The sequence below is a fragment of the Meleagris gallopavo genome, chromosome 2 (genome assembly GCF_905368555.1).
Source record: "Meleagris gallopavo chromosome 2, MGAL_WU_HG_1.1, whole genome shotgun sequence".
NCBI lineage: Eukaryota > Metazoa > Chordata > Aves > Galliformes > Phasianidae > Meleagris > Meleagris gallopavo.
In genome coordinates, this window is record NC_139405.1 from 90,051,447 (window position 1) to 90,077,384 (window position 25,938).

General features: G+C 36.5%; 1 protein-coding gene and 1 long non-coding RNA gene across 8 annotated transcripts in view; one reads left to right on the forward strand and one right to left on the reverse strand.

Annotated features, from left to right (window-relative positions):
• Positions 1–15,079, forward strand: part of LOC146545080 (uncharacterized) — a 35,567-nt gene extending 20,488 nt beyond the window's left edge. The window contains exon 4 of the long non-coding RNA XR_014881569.1: positions 10,955–15,079. This is a non-coding gene — a long non-coding RNA (uncharacterized LOC146545080). The remainder of the gene's footprint in view (positions 1–10,954) is intronic.
• The window catches only part of ARHGEF10 (Rho guanine nucleotide exchange factor 10), a 116,926-nt gene that overhangs the window by 12,534 nt on the left and 78,454 nt on the right, over positions 1–25,938 (reverse strand). For all 7 annotated transcript variants that reach the window (XM_085217929.1, XM_085217931.1, XM_085217930.1 and 4 more), the window contains 7 exons: positions 25,445–25,545; positions 24,096–24,217; positions 21,268–21,354; positions 19,837–20,060; positions 18,549–18,706; positions 7,742–7,884; positions 533–707 (listed from right to left, as the gene is read on the reverse strand). In XM_085217929.1, coding sequence (XP_085074055.1) covers positions 533–707; positions 7,742–7,884; positions 18,549–18,706; positions 19,837–20,060; positions 21,268–21,354; positions 24,096–24,217; positions 25,445–25,545 — 1,010 coding nt within the window. The remainder of the gene's footprint in view (positions 1–532; positions 708–7,741; positions 7,885–18,548; positions 18,707–19,836; positions 20,061–21,267; positions 21,355–24,095; positions 24,218–25,444; positions 25,546–25,938) is intronic.

The following is a 25,938-nucleotide window of genomic DNA, read 5'->3' on the forward strand; positions in this document are numbered from 1 at the left end:
CAATGAACTAAAGCTCTAAACAAGAGAACAATGAACACAACACACTCCTAAATAGAGATGCAAGTAGTTCCGCTGACTTCACTGTAAGCAGTGATGTAACTGACACTAAGCAAGTGCTTTGTTGGGTGGCTCAGATCCTAGGCTGACTGACTCCACCACGTACTTTAATACCAACTTTCAGAAGGAAACACTAAACTTTGCAAAGGAAACACATTTTCATGGTAGACTAAATCACTCTCCTGTTTTATAGTCACACACACACAAAAAAAAAAAAAAAAAATCCACCTGCTTATCTATATAATATAAATTTAAAACCACTGAGGAAAACTGCTACTCAACAAGCTCATTGCATATGTCATTCTTTTGGGCAGACAAGGACTGTGATTTACTCAAGTAATCAGTCATGAGATAGCTATAAAGACAAAGACAGATGTTCTGATTCTGGCCTTATCTACAACTGTCTGGAAAATAACAGTGAGAGACAAAACAAAACAGTTGTTTTTTTTTTTGTTATATGGTGTGATTCAGCTACCTGGCAACATATTGTGAACAGGCGTGGCAATGTTAACATCCTGGAGGTGTTTCAGTGTCTCAGTGTGGAACAGGCGAAGTGTAGATCCAGATGTGAAGGCAATCCAGACTCCCACTCCAGCAACAGCCATGTGAGAGATTACCATACCTTCCTCTTGATGAGCTTCAAAATGGTTCTGTAAGAAAAACAAATAATGTTTGAGGAAATGTTACATCATTTAACCTTCATTATCAGCTTCTCAGTACAGGCACTCTATGTCCTCCATGCCAAGAACAAAGCTCATTTTCTTTGCTTTGCTCAGGATATGTCCTGACTGCTGCATAAGATTTGTTATTTTTTATGCTACCTTTTTTTTTTTTTTTTTTTTGAAACATCGTATCATCGCTATGCAAAAATTCTCAGCTTATAAACCAAAGTTCAAATTAATGATTGAGCAACTCAACAGTAACTTAAATAATGTATTTATTACAAATTTTGCATGATGGGAACCCGGCAACCCCATAATAGCTGAGACTTAAAACATTTTATGCTTCTTTATTGATACTCCTTTGGGAAAAGTAATGCTAATGAGGTTCCTGGGAGCGGACAGATTTTTTTTCTAATATATACCTACAGCAGAAATCCCCTGACTGACAGGACTGGAGTTCCTTAAATCTTCCAGTCTGCTCTTCCTGTAGATGGGCATCTCATTCACCAAACTCTAGCCAGCTTGGACCTACCCAGCCAGCCAGGACTACTGGTGAATTAGTGAAAGCAGCTTGGCAAGCACTTCCACCATTTCTTTCAGCACCCTGGGGTGAATTCTATTCAGTCCCATAGATCTGAGGTTGTTCAAGTGGAGTAGTAGGTTGTTAACCATTTCCCCTTGGATTGTAACGGTTTAATTCTGCTCCCTGTCTATCATTCAGCTTGTCTTTCAGCATATGGAGATGGCCTACACTTTTGCCTTCGAGACCTCATTCTTGCAGAATGTTCAACTTTCCTAGACTCCTTTGTCTTTTTAGAATTGCCTCCCAACAAGCCCTATCAATTAGGTCACTAAGTAGGCCAAAATCACACCTCTGAAAACCAAAGTAGCAGTTCTGCTGAGCACCCTTCCTTGCTTTCCCAAGGATCGACAACTATCATCTTATGATTATTTATTTATTATTATCATTTATTATTATTATTATATTGTGTCAAAGACAGCATCTTTTTCACTCGGACATTTCTCCATTTCTTAAATACTAGCTATTATGTATTTCTAGAGGTGTTGTGGTTTAACCCAGCAGGTGGCTCAGCACTACACAGTCATTCACTCCATTCCCAGTGGGATGAGGAAGAGAATCATGGAGAAAAAGCAGAACTTATGGGTTGAGATAAAACTATTTACTAAAATAGAGAAAAGGAAAAGGATAATACTTATGACCATACACAGATATATATTAACGTATATAACAAGGTGATGCACAAGCAGTTGCTCACCACCTCCAACTGATGTCCAGCCAGAACCCCAAGCAGAGGAAGAGAGAGATGAACTCCCACCCCTTTCAAAACTCTTTCTGCATGATGTCACGTGGGATGGAATATCCCTTTGGCCAGCTTAAGTTAACTGTCTTAATCCTGTTCCCTCCCAGCTCCTTGGGCCCTTTGCTGCATCATCCCAGACACTAAAGAAAGCAATTCCAACCTAGCTGAAGCTAAAACAAAAGGTCAAAGTGCTCCTTCTGATGACAAATAACAATGCCAGACTTTCAGGATCTAGTACCTGAATTTTCATCCTTGATTTAATGGCTTCACAGTTACAACTTCTAAATGGCTCTAGGAAGGCTGAAACCTCTCACATATTTGTGTTAACACGCAAAATAAAATTGCAGTAAAGGTCTCTAACCATTAACAGGAAGTAGCGATGTTCTGGTTTCATTTTTGTCTTCTAAGTAAGTAGTCTATGAAGTTAAACACAGCCTTTTAATGTTGTGCCAGCTATTATCAAATGCAGAGGGCTAATCTGATAAACATAACATTTCCCTAGCTAAATAAATAGCAAACTGTTCTTTGGATACAAACCACTCCCAGAGAGATATAGGAAGTAAATATCTGCACTAATATTCACAGTTCTTATTATATACTCTTAACTATATTCATAGATAAAATGCAAGAGTATCTCATTCCTCACTGTAAAAGCACACTTAGATTTTCTATGCATTAGAATTAAGAGCTACATTTTAGTTACTTTGCATCCCAATTTAAATAACACAATTCTCAGAATAAGCTCTTAGCCTAAGACAAGTATGTTTTGAACATATTTGGGTTATGCAGTTCAATTTCTTCAACTAAGTTCAATGAATAGATGAAGATCATAAATAAGAATAGAACTCAAAGCTTTCACAAAATATAACTTCTGATACCTTACTTAGAGGTCCTTAAGTAATAAAGTATGAAAAGAAAATTCACAATAGAAAATAATCCATAAACTACTACTTTCCACCACAAAATTGGCTTCTTACAGATAAAGGAAATTACTTTAAAAAATTGTTTACATTTTTTTTCTAACATTCAGTTATAAAAACTTCTCAGGCCACTGAAGTGAATCCTGCTAGCAATCCACACTGTTTGGAGTAAGAAGAAAAATTAAGCTGATCATAAAAAATTAATTTTCTCTGGTTTTCTGACCACGGACAACAATTCTGTGGGTGCAACTGTAAACAACTTCCACAGGCATTTTTGTCACATTCCATTTTTGCCAGCTAACTCATTATACTCCCACTTTGTCTACCCTGCAGTTGGTACAGCTGTTTGTTGAAACGTTTGAAGAAAAACCATAATACTGTCAACACCACAAAAAGCGTATAAAAAGAACTATTCTTCTCTTTCAAAGATGGAACAGGAACATACCCAAACCTGAACATTCTTTTGCAATTGCTTATGTTTTTGTATAGAGGCTTTGACATCTGTTTCAATTACACATTCATCTGAAACACAATTTTTCTTCCAAGATTTTTTTCTTCACATGAAATACAATTATTAAGGACAAAAATGGCTTATTCTCTTTTTTAATAAAGGAATTGAGCTTCATTCCATTTTACTTTTCATAACTTCATTCCTTTCTGCCTTCTATTCAGATCCTTTTTTTGTTGTTTGTTTTTGTTTTTCTCAGACAGTCTTGTTCTAATTCTATGGCAACATCACAGAGGCAGAACGCTTTCTGGATGCCACAGCGAGTCTGTCTTGCAGTGGAGTTACACATAACTAACTATTGTTTCAACAGTGTGTGGCACTGCTGAAATCTTTCTTTTGAAGGGTTGCCCACTCACACCAAACAGCTGTGCCAAGAACTGAACTGCAGTTTTTCAAGCTTAATGAGAGATGCATAATGGGCATCATCACTCACAAAGTAAAACAAATGACTGACTACTTTTAAAAAAGTACAGTACTTGGGCAAAATACACTCAGGTATAGGATTTGTTTGGTTTATCCAGCTGAACATTTCAGCTTATTCTACATCCACTGTTAAATCAAGAATTGCTCATATATGGTTAGCCAATTTTTTAAAAACAAGACAAACCAAAGCAAGATGGAATAACATTCAGTTGGTGACTTTACTAAATTCTCTGGTTCTTTTCACAGTTATTTTTAAACAAGCACAGCCTGCCTTTGCAGAGCCTAAGGGTTTATAAGCACAGAGAATACTCCAGGATCAAGGTTAATACTCAACAGCAATACAACTCACAGATCTACGATCAAGACCAAGGACAAGTTTCTTCTTCTTAGAAAGAGTATAAGAAAATATAATTAAATATTTAACAACAGTTGTTGCATTTCACACACGTCCCATCCCAAGGGGCTTGAGGAATTGATGACAAAACCATTTCCTGAAATGAGGGTGACGTCATTGCAGCCTTTCAGTACCTAAAGGGAGCCTACAAACAGGAGGGGAATCAACTCTTTGAAAGGGTTGATAACAGCAGGATAAGGGGAAATAGTTTGAAGTTGAGGGAGCGAAGATTTAGGTTGGATATCAGGGGGAAGTTCTTTACAGAGAGAGTGGTGGGGTTCTGGAACAGGCTGCCCAGAGAGGTTGTGGATGCCCCATCCCTGGAGTGTGCAAGTCCAGATTGGATGGGACTCTGGGCAGCTTGTTCTAGTATTAAATGGGGAGGTTGGTGGCCCTGCATGTGGCAGGGGGGTTGGAGATTCATGATCTTTGAGGACCCTTCCAACCCTGATCATTCTGTGATTCTGTGAATTGAGAGTTTTATCCAAGACCAAAAAAAAAAAAAAAAAAAAAGTGAATAATATCCAAAACCAATACATCAGATGCAAAATCCGCTCATTAGGAAATAGATTTTCTTTTTTTATTTTTATTTAAACCAGAGTCTTAGAAAAACAAGGAGGTGTGGAATGAGGTTGTTTTCAGAACATAATATACTCTGCACTTAGCAAATGCACAAGCAGTTAAATGAAGTAGGGAATGCCTTGCAAGATGGCAATAATGAAATGATCTTGAATGTACTAAAGAGACTGCATAAACAAAATCTTCAAAACTAGTCCTTTAAAATAGTTTATATGAGATGGAACATATAAAATACATGCACAATAATAGAAAGTAAGAAACAAGCAGCTGTAACTTGAATATGCAGAAATAAATGAGTTGCATAAAGGGAAGACTAACAGTTGAACACTGTGTAACATCTGGATTCTTGTTGACAAAGCAGAGATAATTAATATGCAGAAATTCTGAAACCAAATCTTTACTACTAACTGAATTACCTGTTAACAGGAGAGAACAGAGAGAGAATAAATATTTATTTGCTGCTATTTACCTCCCAACAGGAAAACTTATACTCTGCATGGTAAGAAAGACGTATCTCAAATATATTTTGGTTCTCATGATGGGAAAATATGCACCTTTGAAACAGTCTAAATTTCATAGAGTCACAGAATCACCAAGGTTGTATAAGACCTCCAAGACCATCCAGTCCAACCATCCACCTCCACCAACACTTCCTTACTAAACCATGTCCCCTAATACAAAATTATGCATTTCTTGAACTGCTCTAGGGACAGTGACTCAACCACCTCCCTGAACAGCCTGCCCCAGTGCCTGACCACTCTTCTTAGGAAGAAATTTTTCCTTATATCCAACCTGAACCTCCACTGGCACAGCTTGAGGCCATTCCTTCTAGCCCTCTCACTAGTTATGTGGGAGAAGAGGCTGACCCCCACCTCGCCAAATCTCTTTTCAGAGAGTTGTTGAGATCAATGAGGTCTCCCCTGAGTTTTCTCCAGACTAAACAATCCCAGTTCCCTCAGCCTGTCCTCAGAAGACTCATTCTCCAGACCCTTAGATTAGTGAGCTGTTTAGTCTGATGAGATGATGAAAACAAGATTGGTACCTGTATCTTAGGATCAGTAAAGAAGCAACAGAAAATTATCACTTATTTGCAGATCTATGAGGAAGACCATATGTTATAGCATGCCTGTTTGTCTGAAATAAGCATGACTGTCAGCCCATCGTGGAAAAATTAATCACATTTTTAATTAAAACTATGTTATGAAAAGTATTATTCAACTCAGACAGACCATTTTCGCACTATTTCAAATATAACTATATATAGCTATAAAAGTAAGTGCATCTGATCTCTATAAACACTGGGTGTTTGGAAATGGAAAGAAACCTATGATCTGAAAAATGAAATTACTAGGTCTGAGAGTGACAGAATATTTATTTTACCTCTCTGAACTTCTGCTTTCTCTACTATAATTCACTATGCCATTCTGTATTTCATAAAGCTTTATATATTCTTTAGTCCTCAAAGTCTGTCTAATCCTGCTTTTGTTCTGCTGTGCCAAAACTGTACAGTATAATCCAAACTTTATCCAAAAACATCTATGAAGAATTTTATTATTGAATTAGATGAGAATTACCGAACTAATTTACAGTGATTTGGCCTTATATAACCAAATTCAGGAACGATCTGATTGTGCTCTACTACTGTTATGTATTTTTCAGTAAGAATCAGTGAGAGTCATAGAGTCATAGCCTGTGATTGAAAAGGACTTCAATGATCATCTAGTTTCAATCCCCTTGCTATGTGCAGGGTTGCCAACCACCAGACCAGGCTGCCCAGAGCCACATCCAGCCTGGTTAAAGGAATCATCACAGAAGTGTTTAGGACAGTAATTCTAAGTGTCCAAGAGGCTAATCCATTCCCCCAGTTAAGGCAGCTGGAAGTCCATCACAAGTACCTATCCAAATCCCGTTCCAAATCTTTCCCTTATCATAATACCCAAGCTAGAAACAATACAAGCATTAGAGAAAATACAAAGGAAGAAAACATAAGGTTCAAACATTTACTTAGATGAAACGAGTAATCCAGAAAGCGCAGATAAAAAAACAAGAAGAAATTAGAACATTCACTATTTCCCTGCAAACCCATGACAATGACTCACAGAATCAATTGTACTAAACAGACAATTGGTGGGAGAAAACATGATCATCAATGAAACAAAACAAAGCACACAATGAAGGAGGCCGTGATCTCACACAGATTCCCATTTGAAAGAATTTTGTGGCTGTAAACATCGTGGCATTCACTATAATTCTATCACAAATTAAAGGAGAGGTTTTAATTCCTCATATTTTGTAAAATAAACTTTAGGCCACTAAGATGTTCTGTTGATGTTATACTGTAGTTTTAATGGAAATTGATGTCTTATACTTTTTGGAAAACACAGTTGTAAACACGAGTTTGAATCCTTAACATTTTTCTGTTCTTCTACATGAAGAACATTTCTGTAGGCCACTGAGAACTAAAACTGATCCCAATTATATTAAGAAAGTAGAAGTCACATCTAACTATGCAGAGGCAGTCTCTTTTAATTAAAGTTCTCTGTAGTTAACAGGCAATTCCTACACACTGGTTCTTTGCCACCTTTCCCTCCAATCTAATTTTTAAGCAAACCTCCCAAATACTCTGCAAGTACTTTATGGAAGCATGTCAGGGAAACAGAAGCAAATCTCCATGTAATCAGACAACAGCAAAGAACATTCACAGTTGAATTTTTCAGACTGCAGAGAGTGGGATTTAGCAGAACTGAAACCACAGTTCATGAAAACCTTCCCAAATCTTGAAGCCTCTAAGAAGAGATTTTAATGTCTAGATTTTACCACTTTTACCTTGCAGTAAAGTGTACCATATGAATAATTATTAATTTTAAACACATTACCTCTATAAAATGAGTCACTGTGCTGATTATAAAAATTTGTCCACCACATGCAGCCCAAATGGTATCTTCCATCACAAGCAGACTTCTAACAGGCAGAACCCCCAGTTTAACTGTCTTCTGAGGTTCCGTGTTCCATGTTCCATCTTTAAGAAAAAAGAATAAGAAAGATTGTACAATAAATAAAATTGCAATCCATGTTTAAAAAACTTCTGAAAGCACTGATCAAGAAGCACCTAGAAATGCAGCTGCACAAAGAATTCAACAAAGAATGGCCGTGGTGATATCACAGAGCCTACCATTCAGATCTTCATGAATGGCCACTTCAAGCTGCACTCTGATTTACATCTGTTTAATTTTAGCTTTTATGGATAGCTTGTAAAGGTAATACAAACTTAAAGGGGAAAAAACGCTAATGTATTTCTTAACTGAACCATTTTTATCAGGATTAAATGATAAACAAGTAAGCCCACATTACTGTTCTCATATAACTGTTTTTCTTCCCAGAGAAAATGCAGTCAGAAAACCACTATTCTCCAGAAAGCAGTATTCTCAGAAAGCAGTGTTCTCCAGCTCAGGGGCTCACAAGAAAACTATTTCACAATAAATCAACTTTCAACTGGTCAGAATCACATTTCATGTGAAAAGTAGCTAGCCAGTTCTTTACAGTAGGTTCTAATGAGCTCCAATATCTCTCTAACTCTGCAAGCTGATGGAAGGGACTTTCTGCTAGCAGATGCTTCATAAAACAGGGGGGGGAAGGGGCTTGTTTATTTGTTTTGGTAGTTGCTGTTTTAATTACAACTGAATGCTCTGCCGTATTTTCACTTAGTTTCTATTATTCCCCTGTCCTGGTTTTGGCTGGAATGCAGTTGATTTTCTTCACAGTGGCTGGTGTGCTGCCACGTTTTGAATTTAGGATGGGAATAACATTGACAACACAGAGATGTTTCAGTTGTTGTAGGGCACTGCTGCACAGAGCTGATGATGTTTCAGCTTCTGGTGCTGGCCACAGTGAGGGAACTGAAGGTGCACAGGGAGCTGGGATACGACAGAACTTCGAGAGCTGACCCAGACGAGCCAAGGGGATATACCATAACATATGGTGTGATGCTGAACAATAAAACTGGGGGAGCTGGCCAAGGTGTGGGGTGCTGCCGCTCAGGGATTATTTCAGTTATGCATCAGTCAGTAGGTAGTGAGCGACTGCTTCTACTTATTCCTTTTTTTTTTTTTCTTCCTTTTCTTTGTCATTATCTCCACCCATTGGTTCTTGCACTTTTCCATTTTCTCCCCATCCCATTATGTGCAGGGAAATGAATGAACGGTCAGTGGTGTATAGCAGCCTCTGCTGAGTTAAACCTCAACATCCCACCAGTGATAATCCATGGTATTTTCTGCCCACAGAAAATTTCTGTGCATTTAACACGTCCAAATTACACCATGCAAACACACACAGCATAATCAGTTATTGAGACCTTCTAAAAAAGCTGCATGCCATCACTTACCTCTCTAGTCACTTTCATTTGCCATCTCTTTGCAACTAGGATGAGCTGATTATTCTCTCTAAGTTTAACAGCTAGGGACATGCATCTTACATATATAATTTTTTATATACAAAACAGAATAATTATTTTAATACTTTTATGAGTTTATTTCTGTAGCACGAACTCACTGAACAATCTCAAATCCTACCTCCTGTCCTTTGTTTAGTATCAAAATTGGTTGCATCTGTTTTTATGTTGAGACTAAATGGTCCGAATTTCTCACTTGAAAGCCCTTTTTTCTACATAAACTGAAGAAATGTTGTTTACATTACATTACTTACATTACTGCTTCACAATAACAGTGGTAACAGCAATAACGATGTCTCTGCCTTGGAATACTTGTGATTGCTTCTGCCATCTGTGTTATACAGTCTTTGCCGAGTCATTCTCAGAATGTGACTGTGTTCTCAAAGATTCTTTGTGAAAAATGGCATTCAGTTTCAGACTGTTAAAATCATTTTCATGACTTCAGTTTGCAAGAGCGAAGCACGTTTCCAATCATTACCCTGCGAGCTCTCCCAGCAAATGTCAGTCACTCAACCTTCACTACTCATGTTTACCATTAGTAATAAAGTAACTTCTGGAAAAGTTTGCATGTGATAGCAACAACATTACTCTGAAATTAAATTATTAACTGCAGGCTGCCCACACCCCGTGAATGCTGGTAAGTACAAAGCCTTCCAAGAATAAAGCTGCACATGCATGTTTATCCTGGTTCTCATTGCCTAAGTTATACAGAGCAAAGAAACTGCAGCAGCATCTAGTACGTAGCACCCACAGATTTCCTTTTTTAGGGATGTAACAAGCATAAATCCAATATATTTGTATTATCTCTTCTGAAGGATAAAGACTGTGAATTTGAACAGAGAGCAAGCATGCTAAAGAAGAAGTTATCTTTTTCTCTTGTAGTTATACTTTCCACACTCAACACCACTTTACTGTACAGAGAAAACTGTTGATTGAACTCAACAGCTCTTAAACACATTCAGTCATTAATCTATACCTAATTCGTTGTTGATTCTCAAGGAACAAGTGAGCTGGGATTTTCAGGATCTCAACCTGACTCTGAGACTTCAACTTGAAATTTAATTTCATTCACCTAAGGCATTTCTTGATTATGTGTCTTAATGCCCTCAAATTCTATGCAACTCCTCAGCTAAATGTTAAGCTACTTCTTTTAAAAAATTATTATCTAGCATTCGTAGCAGTCTGAATGAAAAGGATAATCAGTACCAGTGTCAGGTGGATGTCAATTTTGAAATAAAATTCCTAAAACAATTTTCTACAAGGTAAGAAGATGGAGTTCAGATATCACTGTTATTTTACCTACAAAGAAAGTATACAGATACTGTAGAGAGACAATATGCAGTACATACATCAATATGTAGAATTTTGATTTGACAAATATATATCAAAACTCACTTCTCACAAACATATCTTTAGTACAACACTTGCTAATTCAGTTAGCCTTAAGATTTCAGAATGGAAAAAGAAAGGAAAAAAATGAGATAGAGACCAAAAGTCTTTTGTGTTACCATGACTTTATGCAAAGGAAAGACAATCCCACTTGATATCATTCTGGGAAAAATCTGGAGCTCAGTATCATGTTACCCACAAACCCCCACCATGTGATAAGGATATTCTGTTGTACTTTTATTTCTTTCTGTAGCCACTGCTGACCTCCTGATCAGATGGCATTCATCAGATGGCAAAAGAGGGCATGAGGAAGACTCTCCAGTCTGGTAATGAGGGTAGTATTTAAATGAGCTGTGTTCTTGTCTCTGCCACAATTAATGCTTAATTAATCATACAAAGTGGGGATGACACCAGAAGGAGAAATCAAGCAGTGCTTCTCTCTATTTTGTGGTGTTCAGGGAAATGGAAATCTCTTGAGAACTGGAAGCATGGGTACTAATCCTCTCAAGCAAGGCAAGGGATTAAGTCTCATAATCCAACACGCTTCTGAGAATGCTGTAACCACAAGCTCTCAGCTAAAAGCAAGGTCAAGACTTTATTTTGCTGACCAGGATTTTTTTTCCCCTCCATAGCCAAAATTACTTTAAAGTCTGAATCTAGTTCACAAATTGTTTCAAGACTGTCAGAATCACTGCCTCTCTCCCTCCAGATCTCACCAGACCCTATTCAATACCTGCCTGCACAGATTTCATGTTTATGACGATTTTTTAATGTTATCTTTTGATCCAAATTTCAGTGTTTCAAAAATCTAAGTGAAAAAAATATTATCTCCTGTTGTGTAAACAGCTGCAGGTTCATACACAGTGCAACAACTTAAGCGGCACTACTTATCTACTTAAAACTGGGTGCAGCCCTTGCAAAACGTATGAAAAGGTTTCATTTGAAATTATAAATATTTGGTTAGTCACTCAATTCATATATTGATTTTCTTGTAAGGAAAATTAAAAAAAAAAGAAACAAAAAAGCAAGAAAGTAGCTGAAATAAAACTTTCATCAGCAAAAAATTAAAGCATACAACAGGACAAAGGCAGACCAAGAAGCCTAGTGTAACTTTCTGTAGAGTTTTATAAACTGTTTTGTGAAAAGCAGGAACTGATCAAAAGAAAAATAAGTGATGGAGGTTTACACATTGCCACTCACAAAAACCTGTCTGTAGGATGCCTGTGACAGTGTCCACAGAAATGGGGCTTAAAATTCTTCTCTACCGATACCTTGTTTCTGTTCTCTTTAATTTTGAGTAGATTTTCTGGATTTCTTCTGTCTCCAGTATACTGAAAAACTACAAACTCTTTTTTTTATCTACAAGGAAAGTATACAGATACTGTAGAGAGACAATATGCAGTACATACATCCTATCTCCAGAGGCTTGTCTGCATGCAGAAAAATCAGTTGCACCCTGAGCAAATAGAAGATCAAGTCCTGACACCTGTGGAAATGGGAAGAAACAGGGAAAAGAGTTTTCCTTCTACTCTACAAGAAAAACCTGTGGAAGTATTAACTATGCATAAGGATAACTGTATTTGTGAGATTTAGTGGACTCAGATATTAAACTGATCACATCAAAACAGGAATCTGTTATTACAGATAGATAGCTAATCCAAGTAACATGTCTGTCTGTGGCAGTCTTTATAAACATTACTGTAACAGAACAATTATCAGTATAGACTGCAGGCATAGATATTTGCAGGAATGAGAGGTGTCCACAAACAGAGTACAGGATCAAATACAGAAATCAAATACAGGGGTTTCTATAAATAACACGTTACAATTTCTGATATTTACATCCTGTATGAATATTTAAAACATGAGGACAATTTTAAGCACCTCTGTACCTACATACCGATATATGTTATGTCATTGTTTATAATATTCTCTGAAAATTATACTTTTCCATTGTGACATAGTTTACATCCTAGCACTGAACAGTACCCTGTAATGCCCATATCAGGCTGCTCAACCGCATCAATTTAAGATATCTTATGCTCATAATGTATCTCTAAAATTATGTATTATTTTTGTAATTTGTTGGTGCTTTCAAGTCTTCAAAAGATTACCTGATAAAATACAATTTACCTTCTCAGAAAGCCTTTTCACAGTTTGCAGTAGCTTTCCCTTCTTTTATGCTTTCAGTAGAGCTGAACTGTATACACTTTTTTGTTGGTAACTTCCTCTCTTGTTTAGCAGCACTATTGATGATTTCGACAGGAGCTGCCAACACAGCTCTGGGAACAGCGGTTCTTGGTTAATTTGTGCAGTGAAGCACAAACATTTTTTCCATCACATGGTACATAAACCAGCACTATTGAGGAGTATGATGGTAGCTACAGAACTAAAAAGAAGTTTAGTACTTTTTTTATTGCATGGAAATAAGCTGAAGGATCCAGATCTGCTCTTCTAAACAAGGTGTTAATAGGAAAGTCCTGCACTACACGTGAAGCAGCTGATTTTTCCTAACATGTAATAAATTCTTCATGCTATGTAGCTGACAGCACCCTATCTATAACAACACATAGAAGTGGCACTGGAAGCCCCAGCATGAGATATGTAAACAAGACAAACAACATCAACATATTTCTGATATCAAGTATTAGGAAATGATGCTAACAGCAATAACGTTGTCACAACAACAGTATTAGTTTCTTTTTCGGTATCACTGCTTTCCTCCAACAGCTTAATACAATTTCTTACTTTTCATAGCAATACCTGAACATCAGTTCTACCTCAGGTGTTGATCATCACATGCCAGAACTGCACTCTCCAGACACGTCACAACAGTGCACAGACCCACCCAAGCCTTGAAGTCTGATATCTTTCCACATATTCACCCTCTTGCATTTGTCAAAGTACATGTACATTCTTCAATTTCAGAAGACATCCATCTTGCTAATGAAATGATCTCTTTTAAATGTTTGACACTTCCTTTTAATTTTGTTCCTTTTCTTTGCTCTTAATCCTCTCACTGCATCACTGATGAGTGTCCTGAGGCCTCCATGGACAGCTAAGTCACCAAAACTCTCAAATATCTTCAGAGCTGCCTTCGTTTGTTACCAGTAAATTCTAACTAAAGAATGTAAAATTCTGCCCCATACATAGCCAGAACGACCTCAGTTTTTGTTCTCATAGCGCATTTAAATTCAATTATAATTCTTAAAGCTGAGCTTTCATTCATTTCTGAAACTTCAGGGATAGAGCCTAGCAGCATATACATATAGGAACAAAGTCTGAGAAATCTACTGGCAAAACACTGCTTTCATTAAAACATATAAGATGCTTCCTCTTAAGGATACGTGAACTCAGTTCTCTCTATGGCAAAAGACAACTCAAATCAAGCATCTTCTGACTTCCTGAGGAGACCTCCAACTACCTGGGTGAGGACTACTCAATGCTCCCAGTCACTTCTTCTTGTCAAAGCTGAACAGCTTTTCAAAGAACATATTAAAAAACAGGGTGAGAGGGCAACAGAGCAGAAGTTTATGTATTAAATAATCGTTTGAAATAAAAGAGATTTCTTCAGTTGGGGGTCTAGTGCCTTAGCCACTAGGATACTACATGAGAGACTACACATTTTCTTCCTCCTATTTTTTTTTTAATAAAAAAAAGAAACAAGACTCATCCTCAGGTAAGAAACTGATTATAGATGCAAGCTCTGCACTGTGAATCACAAGTGGAGAATGTCACTTCTCTAGCTCAGCAGCACCTAGAAGAAGGATGACATTAAGAAACATCACGTTTCAATTCCTCTTTGGCTCATGTGGACATTACTCAGAGAATGAGGTTGGAGCATGTCTAGCCCAAACCCTGATCAAGCAGGGACACCCAGAGGAGGATGCCCAGGTGGCTTCAGAAGGTCTCCAAGGAAAAGACTCCACAGCCTCCCTGGGCAACCCATGCCAGTACTCTATCACACACACACAAAGAAGGGAGTTTACTGATATTCAGGTATTCAATTGCCTCTTGCTTCTTGTCCTGTCCCTGGACATTACTGAAAGGAGCCTGGCTGCATTCTCTTTGCACGTTTCCTTCAGGTACTTATATAAATTGATAACATCCCCTCTGAAACTTATGTTCTTCAGGCTGAAGATTCTCAACTCTCATCATCTCCGTGCACTTCATACTGGACTCTTTCCTGCAGTTCCATATCTATCTGTCTTTCACTGAGGTTCCAGAACTAGACACAGTATTCCAAGTATGATTTCATCAGTGCTGAGCAGAGAAGTAGTATCCCTGAGCATGCCAAGTGCTGTGAATTACATTTTTTTGGGTTGAGCACACAAGGGCTTGCTGCAAGTCGTAGCATATGCAAGTGAGAGGCTACAGACTGCAATTATGTGCCTAGAAATTAGGCACTGTAGTTAAAGCAGCAAGCCTTCCTATTGCATCTGCTCTCACATCTTAACCAAATTTTTCTGAAATGATTGATATGTTACCAGTATTGTTATGAGTAATACGTTATAGTCTTCGTCATAGTCATTCTGAGTTTTTATTTCTTTTTCCTGTTTCTCTTCATATTTATTACAGAAACTTTATGGGAAGGAAATGTATATCACTGTCACAAAGAAAGGAAGTACCTGGAACTGACAACAGTATACCAGGAACAATATATATACATTTCCTAAAGACTGTGATTTCCTTTTCCTAAGATACTTTTGTGAATGGAAGTCAAACATGTGCTGACCTTTTTTGCTATTATGTCACTCAGAAAGCACATCTGCTGGGCTGTCTGAAATCATCACAAAGGGGTTTTTGTTACTTTTTTTTTTTCCCCCTAAACAGAGACAATACAGTGTACTTTCTCTTTAACCTCATTTAGAAGTGTTTTTCCTGGACATATTCCTAATAATTTGGCCCGAAGCAAATATTGGATACACAATGTTTTGGAACGATAGCCACACAGTTGCTAGCCCTATAAACAGATACTCAAATGTGAAGTGTTGGATAAACTTTACAGCCCACATCACCACTGTTCTTATATAAACATTTAATGCACTAGCAGTGTTCTGGTTCCTCCCATTACTTTTCTCACTCATAAAAGATTAAGGATTACTGGGATAATTATTAAGGCTCCTATTTCTAGGATCAATATACTTAGTTGATCCCAGTTTGTTGAACTTACATACTGTTTCCCATGATATTTTCACTGATCATCTATGTTAGCTCAATTTAGGAACTAAATAGATTTTAAGATATCAGTGCCCATTAACTTTGCCTCCTAATTTGTTTGAATACATTCAGCTCCAAATCCTTTTTAACTCGTAAGTACAAGCACAGCAATACAGAGTTGTCTGAATAAACACGACTGCTCTCCATAACGGAAGAAATCACAATGTGAACCTTCATCTCTCCCTCTAACGCCGCAGGTGTTCCTCAGTTTACCATAAGTGTTTTTTAGTACCTGCTTTAAATTACTTCAGGACAAAGCTTCTCTATAGCCAGAGAGCACCCTGAGTGCCATCAACTGGAAGAAGCTCTCTTGTGGAGAAACTCAAAAGAGAACACTTGCTATTTCTAAATAAGCTGGAAGCTTACATGTAATAAACCATCTAAAAAAGCCATGAGCAAGTAGAGTAATTTGTTTACTAAGCACCACGTAACAGAAGTCATAGATCTTTGTACATATGAGCACTGAATTTCAGCAATTGAACAGATCCCTACATGCTTTATCTATATAGGAAGAAACATGGATTACAATTCTAATAGAAACTGATAGGTGGATTTTTATCCTGGAAGATTACTTCCTCCCTTTTATTCATAGACTATCACAATGGGCTGCACAACTAATTTACCTGTGCATCACACAGCATTTCTCTTTCTCTATGTAGGCTTCATATCAGAATGTCCTGTAATGTAGTTGGCTATATTTCATTTTCACTTTTAGATATTTCCTTAATCTCCCTTACACTGATAGGACAAGAAACAAGTTGGTTCATATATAGTTGAAATGTAACCCTCTTTGTAGAAAAGATGACAACACTGATGAATTACACGAAGCTCCTATTAGGCTGCATTCTCTGTCCATCCTATTTCACTACTCAGATTCCTTTGTTTGGTAAAATAGGTCAGTGCACATAAAAACACCCCTTCAGGGCTGAAGAATCACGTGATCATAGCAAGCCATAAGGAATACGAATGCTAATATGGGAGGCAGTTGATTTGCACTACTTTCAAGAGGCCTGGAAAACTGAAATACAACAAACACAGACCAAGCTGCAAAGGAACACACTACATGATGAACCAGAAAAAAAAGAAAAAAAAAAAGAAAAAAAAAACAACACACGTGTTTCTCATTTCAGAGCTTCAGCTATCCTGAAACAGAATATGATGAGTTCCTAGAATATTCAGCTGCACAGAACGGTGCCTTGGAGGAAGAGAACACTATGACCCCCGTGAATACAATATAACCCCCTAGTTTATAATACAATCCTGTCTGATTAACAGCTCTGCTCCATTTTAACTGCCTCTGCAGAAACACAAGCCTAGGCATCCTTTCTTATCTATGCTACTAAGGATGCCACTCATGTTTTTCAAGTGGCACTTTTCAGACAAATTTGAGTGACAGCAATTGCACTCATCCCTTTCAGAGAAGAGGGCAGTTCAACTTTCTACCCCAGACAGTTACACACAGAAAATGAAACATCAAAAATGATGCTGTGAGAGTGGGATCAAGGTCTTCTCTGCCTCCAAAACAATGAGAGATTTGCTATTTGGTGGGAAAAAAATGTAACAGTCTAAAATGCTATGTCTGATTTCAGACAGCTCTGTAGGAAACCCACTGTATTGAAGATGGCAACTGGTGAAGGAAAATCTCTTTCTCAACACATCTTTCAGATTCTTCGTAGCTTGGGAAAAAAAAACAAAACAGAAAAAAACCCATATCCTTTCCCAAGGTAAGCATTCATGACAGTAGGTAATACAAGTGATACATTGTTTCTTCAACAGATTCTGGACCCCAAATCTGTCTCTCCAGTTGGAGGCTGGCACAGACTCAGTGGACAGTAGTGCCAGCTCTGTACTTTGCGGGGTGTCTCTGTGCAAACACTTCGCTTAGAGCTACCTAGAAACTCTTGTTTCAGACTGAGCAAAACCTCCTGCTTTTGAGCTGATCTGTAGATGTATGCAGTACTGTATGTATGTGGGATGTATGTGGGAAAGTTCTGAGACATCACGAAGAGCACAGACAAACACGCACACCAGCACTGAAGAAGCTAGCTCTGGCTCAGAAGCATTATCTGGGATTTTCCTTTACTGAGATTATTTTAGCCAATTATTTAGCTAGACAGAAAATAACTGGCAATGAAAAAGGAGATGCACACATAGGAAACATTTATATCTGTTAAATAAAAATTGAGTCATCGTTTCAAATGAGATATACAGAAATCTCTACCCATAGGGAATTTGCATTTCAAAAACACAGCTATTAGGAAGTAGAGTGGAATTAGCATAGCGTTATGTAAAATACAGTAAACTCTCTGTTATCAATACATTTCTGGACTTCTGTGATACTAAAGACAGGGGTTTAAACTGGGACATACATCAGTTCTCATACAACGTATTTTGCAGTAGCAAATAAAAAAATAGAACAGTATCAAATTATATAGTATTTTGCAAAATGAGAAATGAAAGTGTGAAACTAAAATAATTCAGAATCCATTTTTCCCCCTGTAATTGTAAGTAACCTTACAACCGAGCTTGTACAGAGGGGGAAAATATAATCATGGAAAACTATTTCTGCCAAAATATACTGACATGCAAGTTCCTCAGGATGTTATTGAATCATATCACTATGTTACCTTCTGTTTTTGTGTAGATTGCAATGTTTCCATTTACCAAGCCAGCAAACAGGTATTGTGACATACACGTCAAGCTCATGACAGTTGATTTTTCAGGAGTGAAGAAGTGTTGAAGTCGAATTTTCTTTGAGCCCTGGCAACTTTTGTAAATAGAAATGCTGTATATATAATAAAAAAAAAAAAAAAAAAAAAAAAAAAGAAGAAGAAGATAAGTCTGCAAAATTCTCAACAGTATATTTACTAAAGAGATTTGTAATAAAATACTGGGGAAAAAATATTTTCTTCTTCCATACATAGGAAGACAAATATGGAAAGAACTGTTTTGACCCTTCAGAATATCTACATAGACGATTTGCAATTACTTAACAAAGACACTGAAGTATAAAGGAAAAAAAAAGGAGAAACATTTCTTCAATAAAGAAACATAGTTAGAATCATGCTTCCCATTGATTAGAAAGAAGAAAAAGGATTAAGTATTATCCATAGAACTAGGGAAAAGAGAAGAAACACTCATTATCACACGTCAAATGCACCTAAAATTCTGATAGTTCTTACAGATTGTCATCATGGGAATGTTAGCAATATTGAATAATTAAATCTAGAATGAATTGCATCTGACACACAAAGGCAATTAGTGCAACCAGATTTTGGAATTGTTAGAAAAACAACATTTTCCTTACACAGATTTTTTTTTTTTCTCCTTCATTTATACCAGTTGGAAACCCCTACAAAAATTGCATATTGTTGCATACTTATGTCTTCATGAGTCTAAGGAAGATTTGTTCACTTACTGAGTTACAATTTTAGAAAATACAGCTTCTTTCAATTGAGTCATGACTCAGTAAGGTCATCAGTTCAACCAAAGCAAAATAATTCATGTCAACAGTAAATAGCAATAGTATTTATTTGCATGACAAATCATGCACAATATCACACTGTAGGAGGTTAATGAGTTCCTCATTTAACAATTCTCCCATTTAAAAAACTTTCCAATACTTAACAATTATGCTGTAACACTGCAAAGATAATATTCATATTGTTCAGACATGATGTACGATGAATTAAGCCTCTTTCATTAAGTAAAGGTTTTATTTTTATTTTAAATAATACATAGTATATTTTAAAATGATGCACGGCATATTTTTTCTTTAGGTGGATTTAGATGAAAATGATACATTGAGGTCATTTTAAAGAAAAGAACATTTTCTAGTAAGTAACTCAATTTTTTGCTATAGAGTAATAAAGCTAATGAATAAATCATACACAGTATGCTAAAAATGAGAATCACCTTCCTTCTTCCATGCCAAGGCAAATAGTAGGCACATTAGAAGCTTTTGCAGGAACATTTTCAGAGTTGAGAGACATATTTATCTCCTTTATTTTCTCTTCTTCTGGTATGTAGACCATGCAGAGAATCCGCGATTCCACATTGAAGCACTCAATAACCTTAGGACCAGAGCTCTGAAATGAGACTATTGCGATCTGGCCCATCTGATTAGTACAACTGCCAATCTGAATTGGAAAGAGAAACAATAAAAATAATAGACAGAGATTGATAACTGTCTCCAGCAGGAGCAGCATTAACAAGGAGGAATATTGGAAAGTCAAAGAGTGCATCTCAAGTTGAACAAGAAAATAATTCAGCTCAGAATGTTTTAAAACATTGCATATGAACACAGAATTCCACTGTATACTCACAGAAACTTTTTTTCCCAAGGACAAATATTTTAGCCTATCCTGAAATGTACATACAGAATGTATTGCAATTAGAGTCTTAATTAATTAAGCTGTGCAATATATTATTTTAAAAACCTGCATTCTTAGTTATCTCAGCTACTCTTGAAATTGATAATATAGTTGAAGCTTGTCCTTTGAAGAGTAACAGGTCTACACATAAATACTCTGCTGCAACAGAACAGGGGATTACCAATATCATCAGATACATGTTCTCCTTGATCCAAATCTAAATATCATCAATATGTTCACAAATATTTTAGGAAACTGGGAAGAGTAGAACAATAAATTGTGCACCTAAGCACCAACACACATTTATACAGCGACTCCCTATGCATGTATGAAATGAAAAAACATGGCAAAGAAGAAGAAAGAAAATTATGCAGTAGTAGAAAGACTTCATTGACATGTATTTGTGATGACTGTTTTCAATTAACAAAGACAAAAAGAAAATACACAAGTCATCCTGAAAAAGACCACTGACACAAACTACTTTTAACTTTAACTTTTAACTTTCCAGGGTTCCAAAATGTTGTCCCTTAAAATCTCAGTTTTGCAGTAACAAGAAAACTTGCTGAAATTTTTAGCATTTAAAAAACAAAAATAGGCGATGCCACTTTGCTAGAATATCAGCATATTTAGGTCATAATAATGTGCTAGTACATTATTTTCCTATGTACACACTTAAATTGCTTATAGCTAAAACATTTTTCAAATATGGATACAGACAAAATGACTGTGTGAGCTCATATGGCTTTAAATAGCATAAAACTCACATCTAACAGTGCTCACCTGATTTCATTCTGTGCAACAATAACAATCACACATAGAGTACAGTATTAGTTATCCCCTATAGAAGTTCATCTTAAATAATTAAACAAAAATAAAAATAATAACAATAATAATAAAATCCATATGCTGCTGATTGTCACAAAAAAACATCTCCAGAAAGGGGAGACAAACCTCTCTCCAAGACTAAACTTACCCAAAGAAAACCATGTTCCATGGAACAGGAATCTGACTCCGTTTCTCCGGAGAGGTACAGTTCAGGGTTATAAGCGGCGCATTCAATCTTCAAACAAACAAAAAAAAATGTGGACAGTTAAGGTTAAAAAGATATGCCTGATTCAGTCTTATTTAATCTGTAATTAATTAAATCAATCATTTAAGGATATCACAATGTCAGAAAAGAAGCCAAGAAGTCAATCTAGCCCATCCAGCTTCCAGCGGGCAGGGTCAACTGCTTGTGTATCATTCCTAGCACATTCTTGTCTACTCTTACAGACATTAAAAGCTAAAGACTAAAAATTTTCCACCTGATTTGTCCAAAAGCTTCACAGAGCTTCAAATTTCATTACTTTTTTTCCAACCTAAAGTCGTCCCTGATGTAAACGCTAACCTTCTCATCTTAGCAATCAGATACTATCTTCCCTTCTATAGTGTCCTTTCACATATAAGGCTGCTATATGTCATGACACTCTTTGAGTCTCCTCTTCATTAGGCTCAGTAAGCACGATCATTAATTCATTTAATTATTTTGCTAAATCTTGTTTTAAACTTTTAAAGTTAGTTTTTAAAATTCTTGCTTACGACTGCTGTTTTACAACTGGTATCTCCCTACCATCTCCACATATTTGGAAATGCAGAACTATGTAAACTGAACACCCTGCTTTAGCTGATCTGTAAAATACTTACTATGTAAAATACTACATAATGATTACCTTCTCTGAACCTTGTTTGGATGCATTCCATTGGTTATTTGCTCTTTGTAACAATATCACATTTTTAACCAATTCTTGCCTTGTTGTTATCTTAAAAATTGCTTTTATGGACTTTCTACTCAATCACCTCATCAATCTGTACTTGTGTAGGTACTTAATTCTGCAAGAGAATACTGTGTGTCTGTCCTAATTATTATCACCCTCTTTATTTCTTCAGATCACTTCTTCAAGTGTTCTACTCATTTTGAATGTTAATGCTATGCTTCAAAATACCTTCACTCCCTCCCTCCCACTTCTTGTTATCGCATCACTGTCAGTAAACTAAAAATTATACTCAGGACTTTATCATCCAGGCCATTTAAGGAAAAAATAAAAATAATCAACCCAACCCACTCCTCAAGAATTCTGCCAGACTGAAGATCAATGCAAGTCTTTCCTTGCTCAGAAAATGAAACACCAGTACACAAGCTCTAAAAAAGGCCTTTTTATGATTTATATCTATTTTCTCTGATTTCCCCTAATAAAAAGACTACATAAGCACTTCTCTATTATGAACTTCTTGAATATATTTTTAACAGAGTAAAAAGGTTTGTGATGAGGTACAATATTATGCTTTTAGACAGCATCCTCTACAGTTCACACTCATGTGCTTGTCTCAGGCATCAATGACACAATATTGCTTGTGATTCTGGAGACAAGTTGGTTAGTATTAACTTACACACTTCAACAGAATCTCGCAACATCATTTCACTACAGTGAGATCATTGGTTTTATTTTATTTTTTGAAAGGAAACTAGTGGTCATAATTTAAGAGTTCTAAATTTCCAGTTTGTTTTTCAGAAGTACAAAGAATTTAGAAATTCTCCCTGAAGTCAGCAGACATCATTGAGTGACTAGAAGTAGTAATAATGGTATGTATTCACCAAAGCAATACACAACAAGGATAGAAGACAGATCAGAAAAATAAAAGAACTCATAATAGTGATTTACAGTAGCTATGACAACTAAGTACATCACTAAAGAAAGAAAAAGTTAACCTGCTGGCTAAGTATTTCTCAGGCTGTTTCTTACATCTCTATGTCACTTTATGTCTTCCTCAAAACTGATGATGTTTTTCACAGTCAAATCCTAGTAGTTTAGCTCTCTATTTCAATAAGCCTTTTACACAATGATGTAAATTTGCTCTGATGGCTGTTACTGACTCCCTGTACTACCAGGCAGTCTGAGCAGTATGCTAAGAGATAGCAGGATCAGCCAAGCAAAGGGCTTCCCATCCCAACCTGTACCTCTACATCAAAACTGCAGCTGAAGCTGCAAAAAAGCAGAAAGAAATATTTAGGCGATTTCATCCAGGAATATCAAGGGCTTTAAGAACATCAGGAGTGACAGCTGGGCTTCTATGCTCTCCTTTGGATCTGTAAAACTAGCAGAGCTGTCTTGGAGCTCAGGCAAACTCTGCCTGCAAAGAGCATTACATAACTGTATGGGCACACGACCTTCCCTTCTTTTCAAAACAAAAAGATCCTTTTGAAACTTGATTACAAGGGATGAACCTGAGCCTTTAAGGCACTTGGCACAGACCTACAGAACTTACAAATACACAGGTCTACGGAAATGTGAGTATTTAAATTTTCCTTTAATCGGTTTGGTTATTTATCCAACTGTGACATAGAAAATATTCAATAAACATAAATCCAAGTGTCTAATAAGATATGAATGACTGCAGTTATACAAGGGACTGGAGACTCTCAGCAGACTTCAGCTGCTGTAAGCTGCAGTTCTGCTCTGAATCCATTTAAAACTGTTGCACATTTCCAATGCATCCTTTTCCTTGAGTAATGAGCTTACACCTGAATAGAAATGCCATATCGTATAAATCTACATACTTTGTTCTTTGAGGTCTCAAATACTGTGTTCCTGCAACACTCTTGGACTTTCTATTGCTGTTGGTCTTATACCAAAGTATACACTAGAAGTAACTTAAGAGAACTAATAGATGAGAACTAACAGATGTATTTACAATACAGTTTTCCTTAGAAGTGACGTCACAAAAGAAAACAAATTGTAATTTCGTATAATCAGTTCTATTCACCTTAAACTCCTGCTGCTTGGCCATCATCACTGGCATGTGTCTAACAAGGAGAGGATGTTTCTCCTTTTTGATTTGATTCCCATCATCTTCCACACAGAACCAACCTAACAGGTTATCCTCCGCTGTAACAGAAAAAACAAACAAACATCCCACAACACTTTCACTGAATAACTGCTTACATCTCTCCACAGAAATAGAAAATAGAAAATAATTACAATTGGCTAGTAATGAGCAGGCTCTTCTCATGTTATATGTACTTTTGTTGGAATAAACAATAAAACTATGAGCAGAAATTCAATACGGTAGATTATGTAACTACTGTTAATGCCAAAAAAGCAACACTTAATACTAGCAAAATGCTAATGATCTTGTCAGTAGCTTATTAAAAGAGTAAAGGTACCCTTCCTCTTCCTCTTTTGAATCCTTGAAGAATATCAAACCTTTCCTCAGACCTATCAAATCTATCACCTGCAAATATGACCATTTCTCTGCCAGCAAAGTCGCATCACTACCATCTGCTATTTATCATCCTTACAAGGATTCACCTCCTGCAATGATGAAGATGTCCAGTTTTCTTTCCTTTTTTGTTGTTTTATCTGTCTACTGTGAGATGCCATAAAAATACCATATTTTGAAAAAGTGCTGGCAAAAGTTGCTTTCTACTTTGCATATCCTCAATGTTTCAACTTAAGCATTCAACATCCCAGTTAACTTTTGAAACTTAGGCACCCTGAGGAAACACAGGAAACTAATAACATCACAGGACAGAACGTTCTTTGTTGCTCCCACTTAGATCAGATTTGTTAGTGATAATTTCTCTAGTGAAAACTAAAAGGTTATACTAAAAGAACTGACTCTGGTCCCAAGAGAAAAACTTATTTCATGTATCCAACTAAAGAAATATTTCATCAAAATGTCATGAATGTTTATTTCATGCTCAGGAAGTTAAAAACAAATGAACCAACAGCTGTACTATCACTTCCTAGGTAAAATTTCTTGAGCTAAAACTGAAAAATTTGAACCTCAAAGGCATATGGGTGAAAAGATTGTAATATCTGAAAAGATATGTATACAATGGAGTAATTTCCTCATCAGTCTGACATGTAGTGTAACTTCATTCATTTTGATTTAGATATATCAAATAAAAATTATTATCATAGATCATACAGATCAACACTACTTTGTAAATCAATCGTTACTATCTACTGTATTGCAATTTCAAGATCTGTAGATAGAACTTTGTAAAAAAAAAAAAAGAATAAAAGTCATTTTGTATGAAAAAGGTATTACACTGTACATCTTATACTTGAATCATAACTTGATAGGAAATGTAGGAAACCAAGAATTACCAAGGGCTAGTTTAGCCATTTGCAAATTGTTGATCCAAGACTGTTTGATGGCAGGAGTAAATGTATTGAATACAGCTGTAAAGAAAGTAGGCCGCCCAGACCTGCAAGACAAAAATTAAATAAAATAAATGAAAACCAATTACACAAAAAGAGGCCATTCTAAACGTACTAAGTATGAGATTCAGACAGGGCTAGAAAAGTAAAGCAAGACAAAATTCCAACCATCTTCCTTTATCCTAAAGGACACAGCTCAGATGGGTTATGACAAGCCACACGTCCTTCTTCTCACGCTTTACATGAAAAGGTACAAGAAGAATAATCCTCCTTGGCAAATTAATATAATAGTGGCTATTCCTTGTCAAGTGCCATCATCACAGTTCCTCTCTTATCTTGCATCAGGAACTTAGTGTTGAGGAACAGGAGAAGAACTACACTGCTGTTCTGAAACATGGAAGTTGCAAATGCTTCAACATGACAGTGCAATTCAGAGGCTA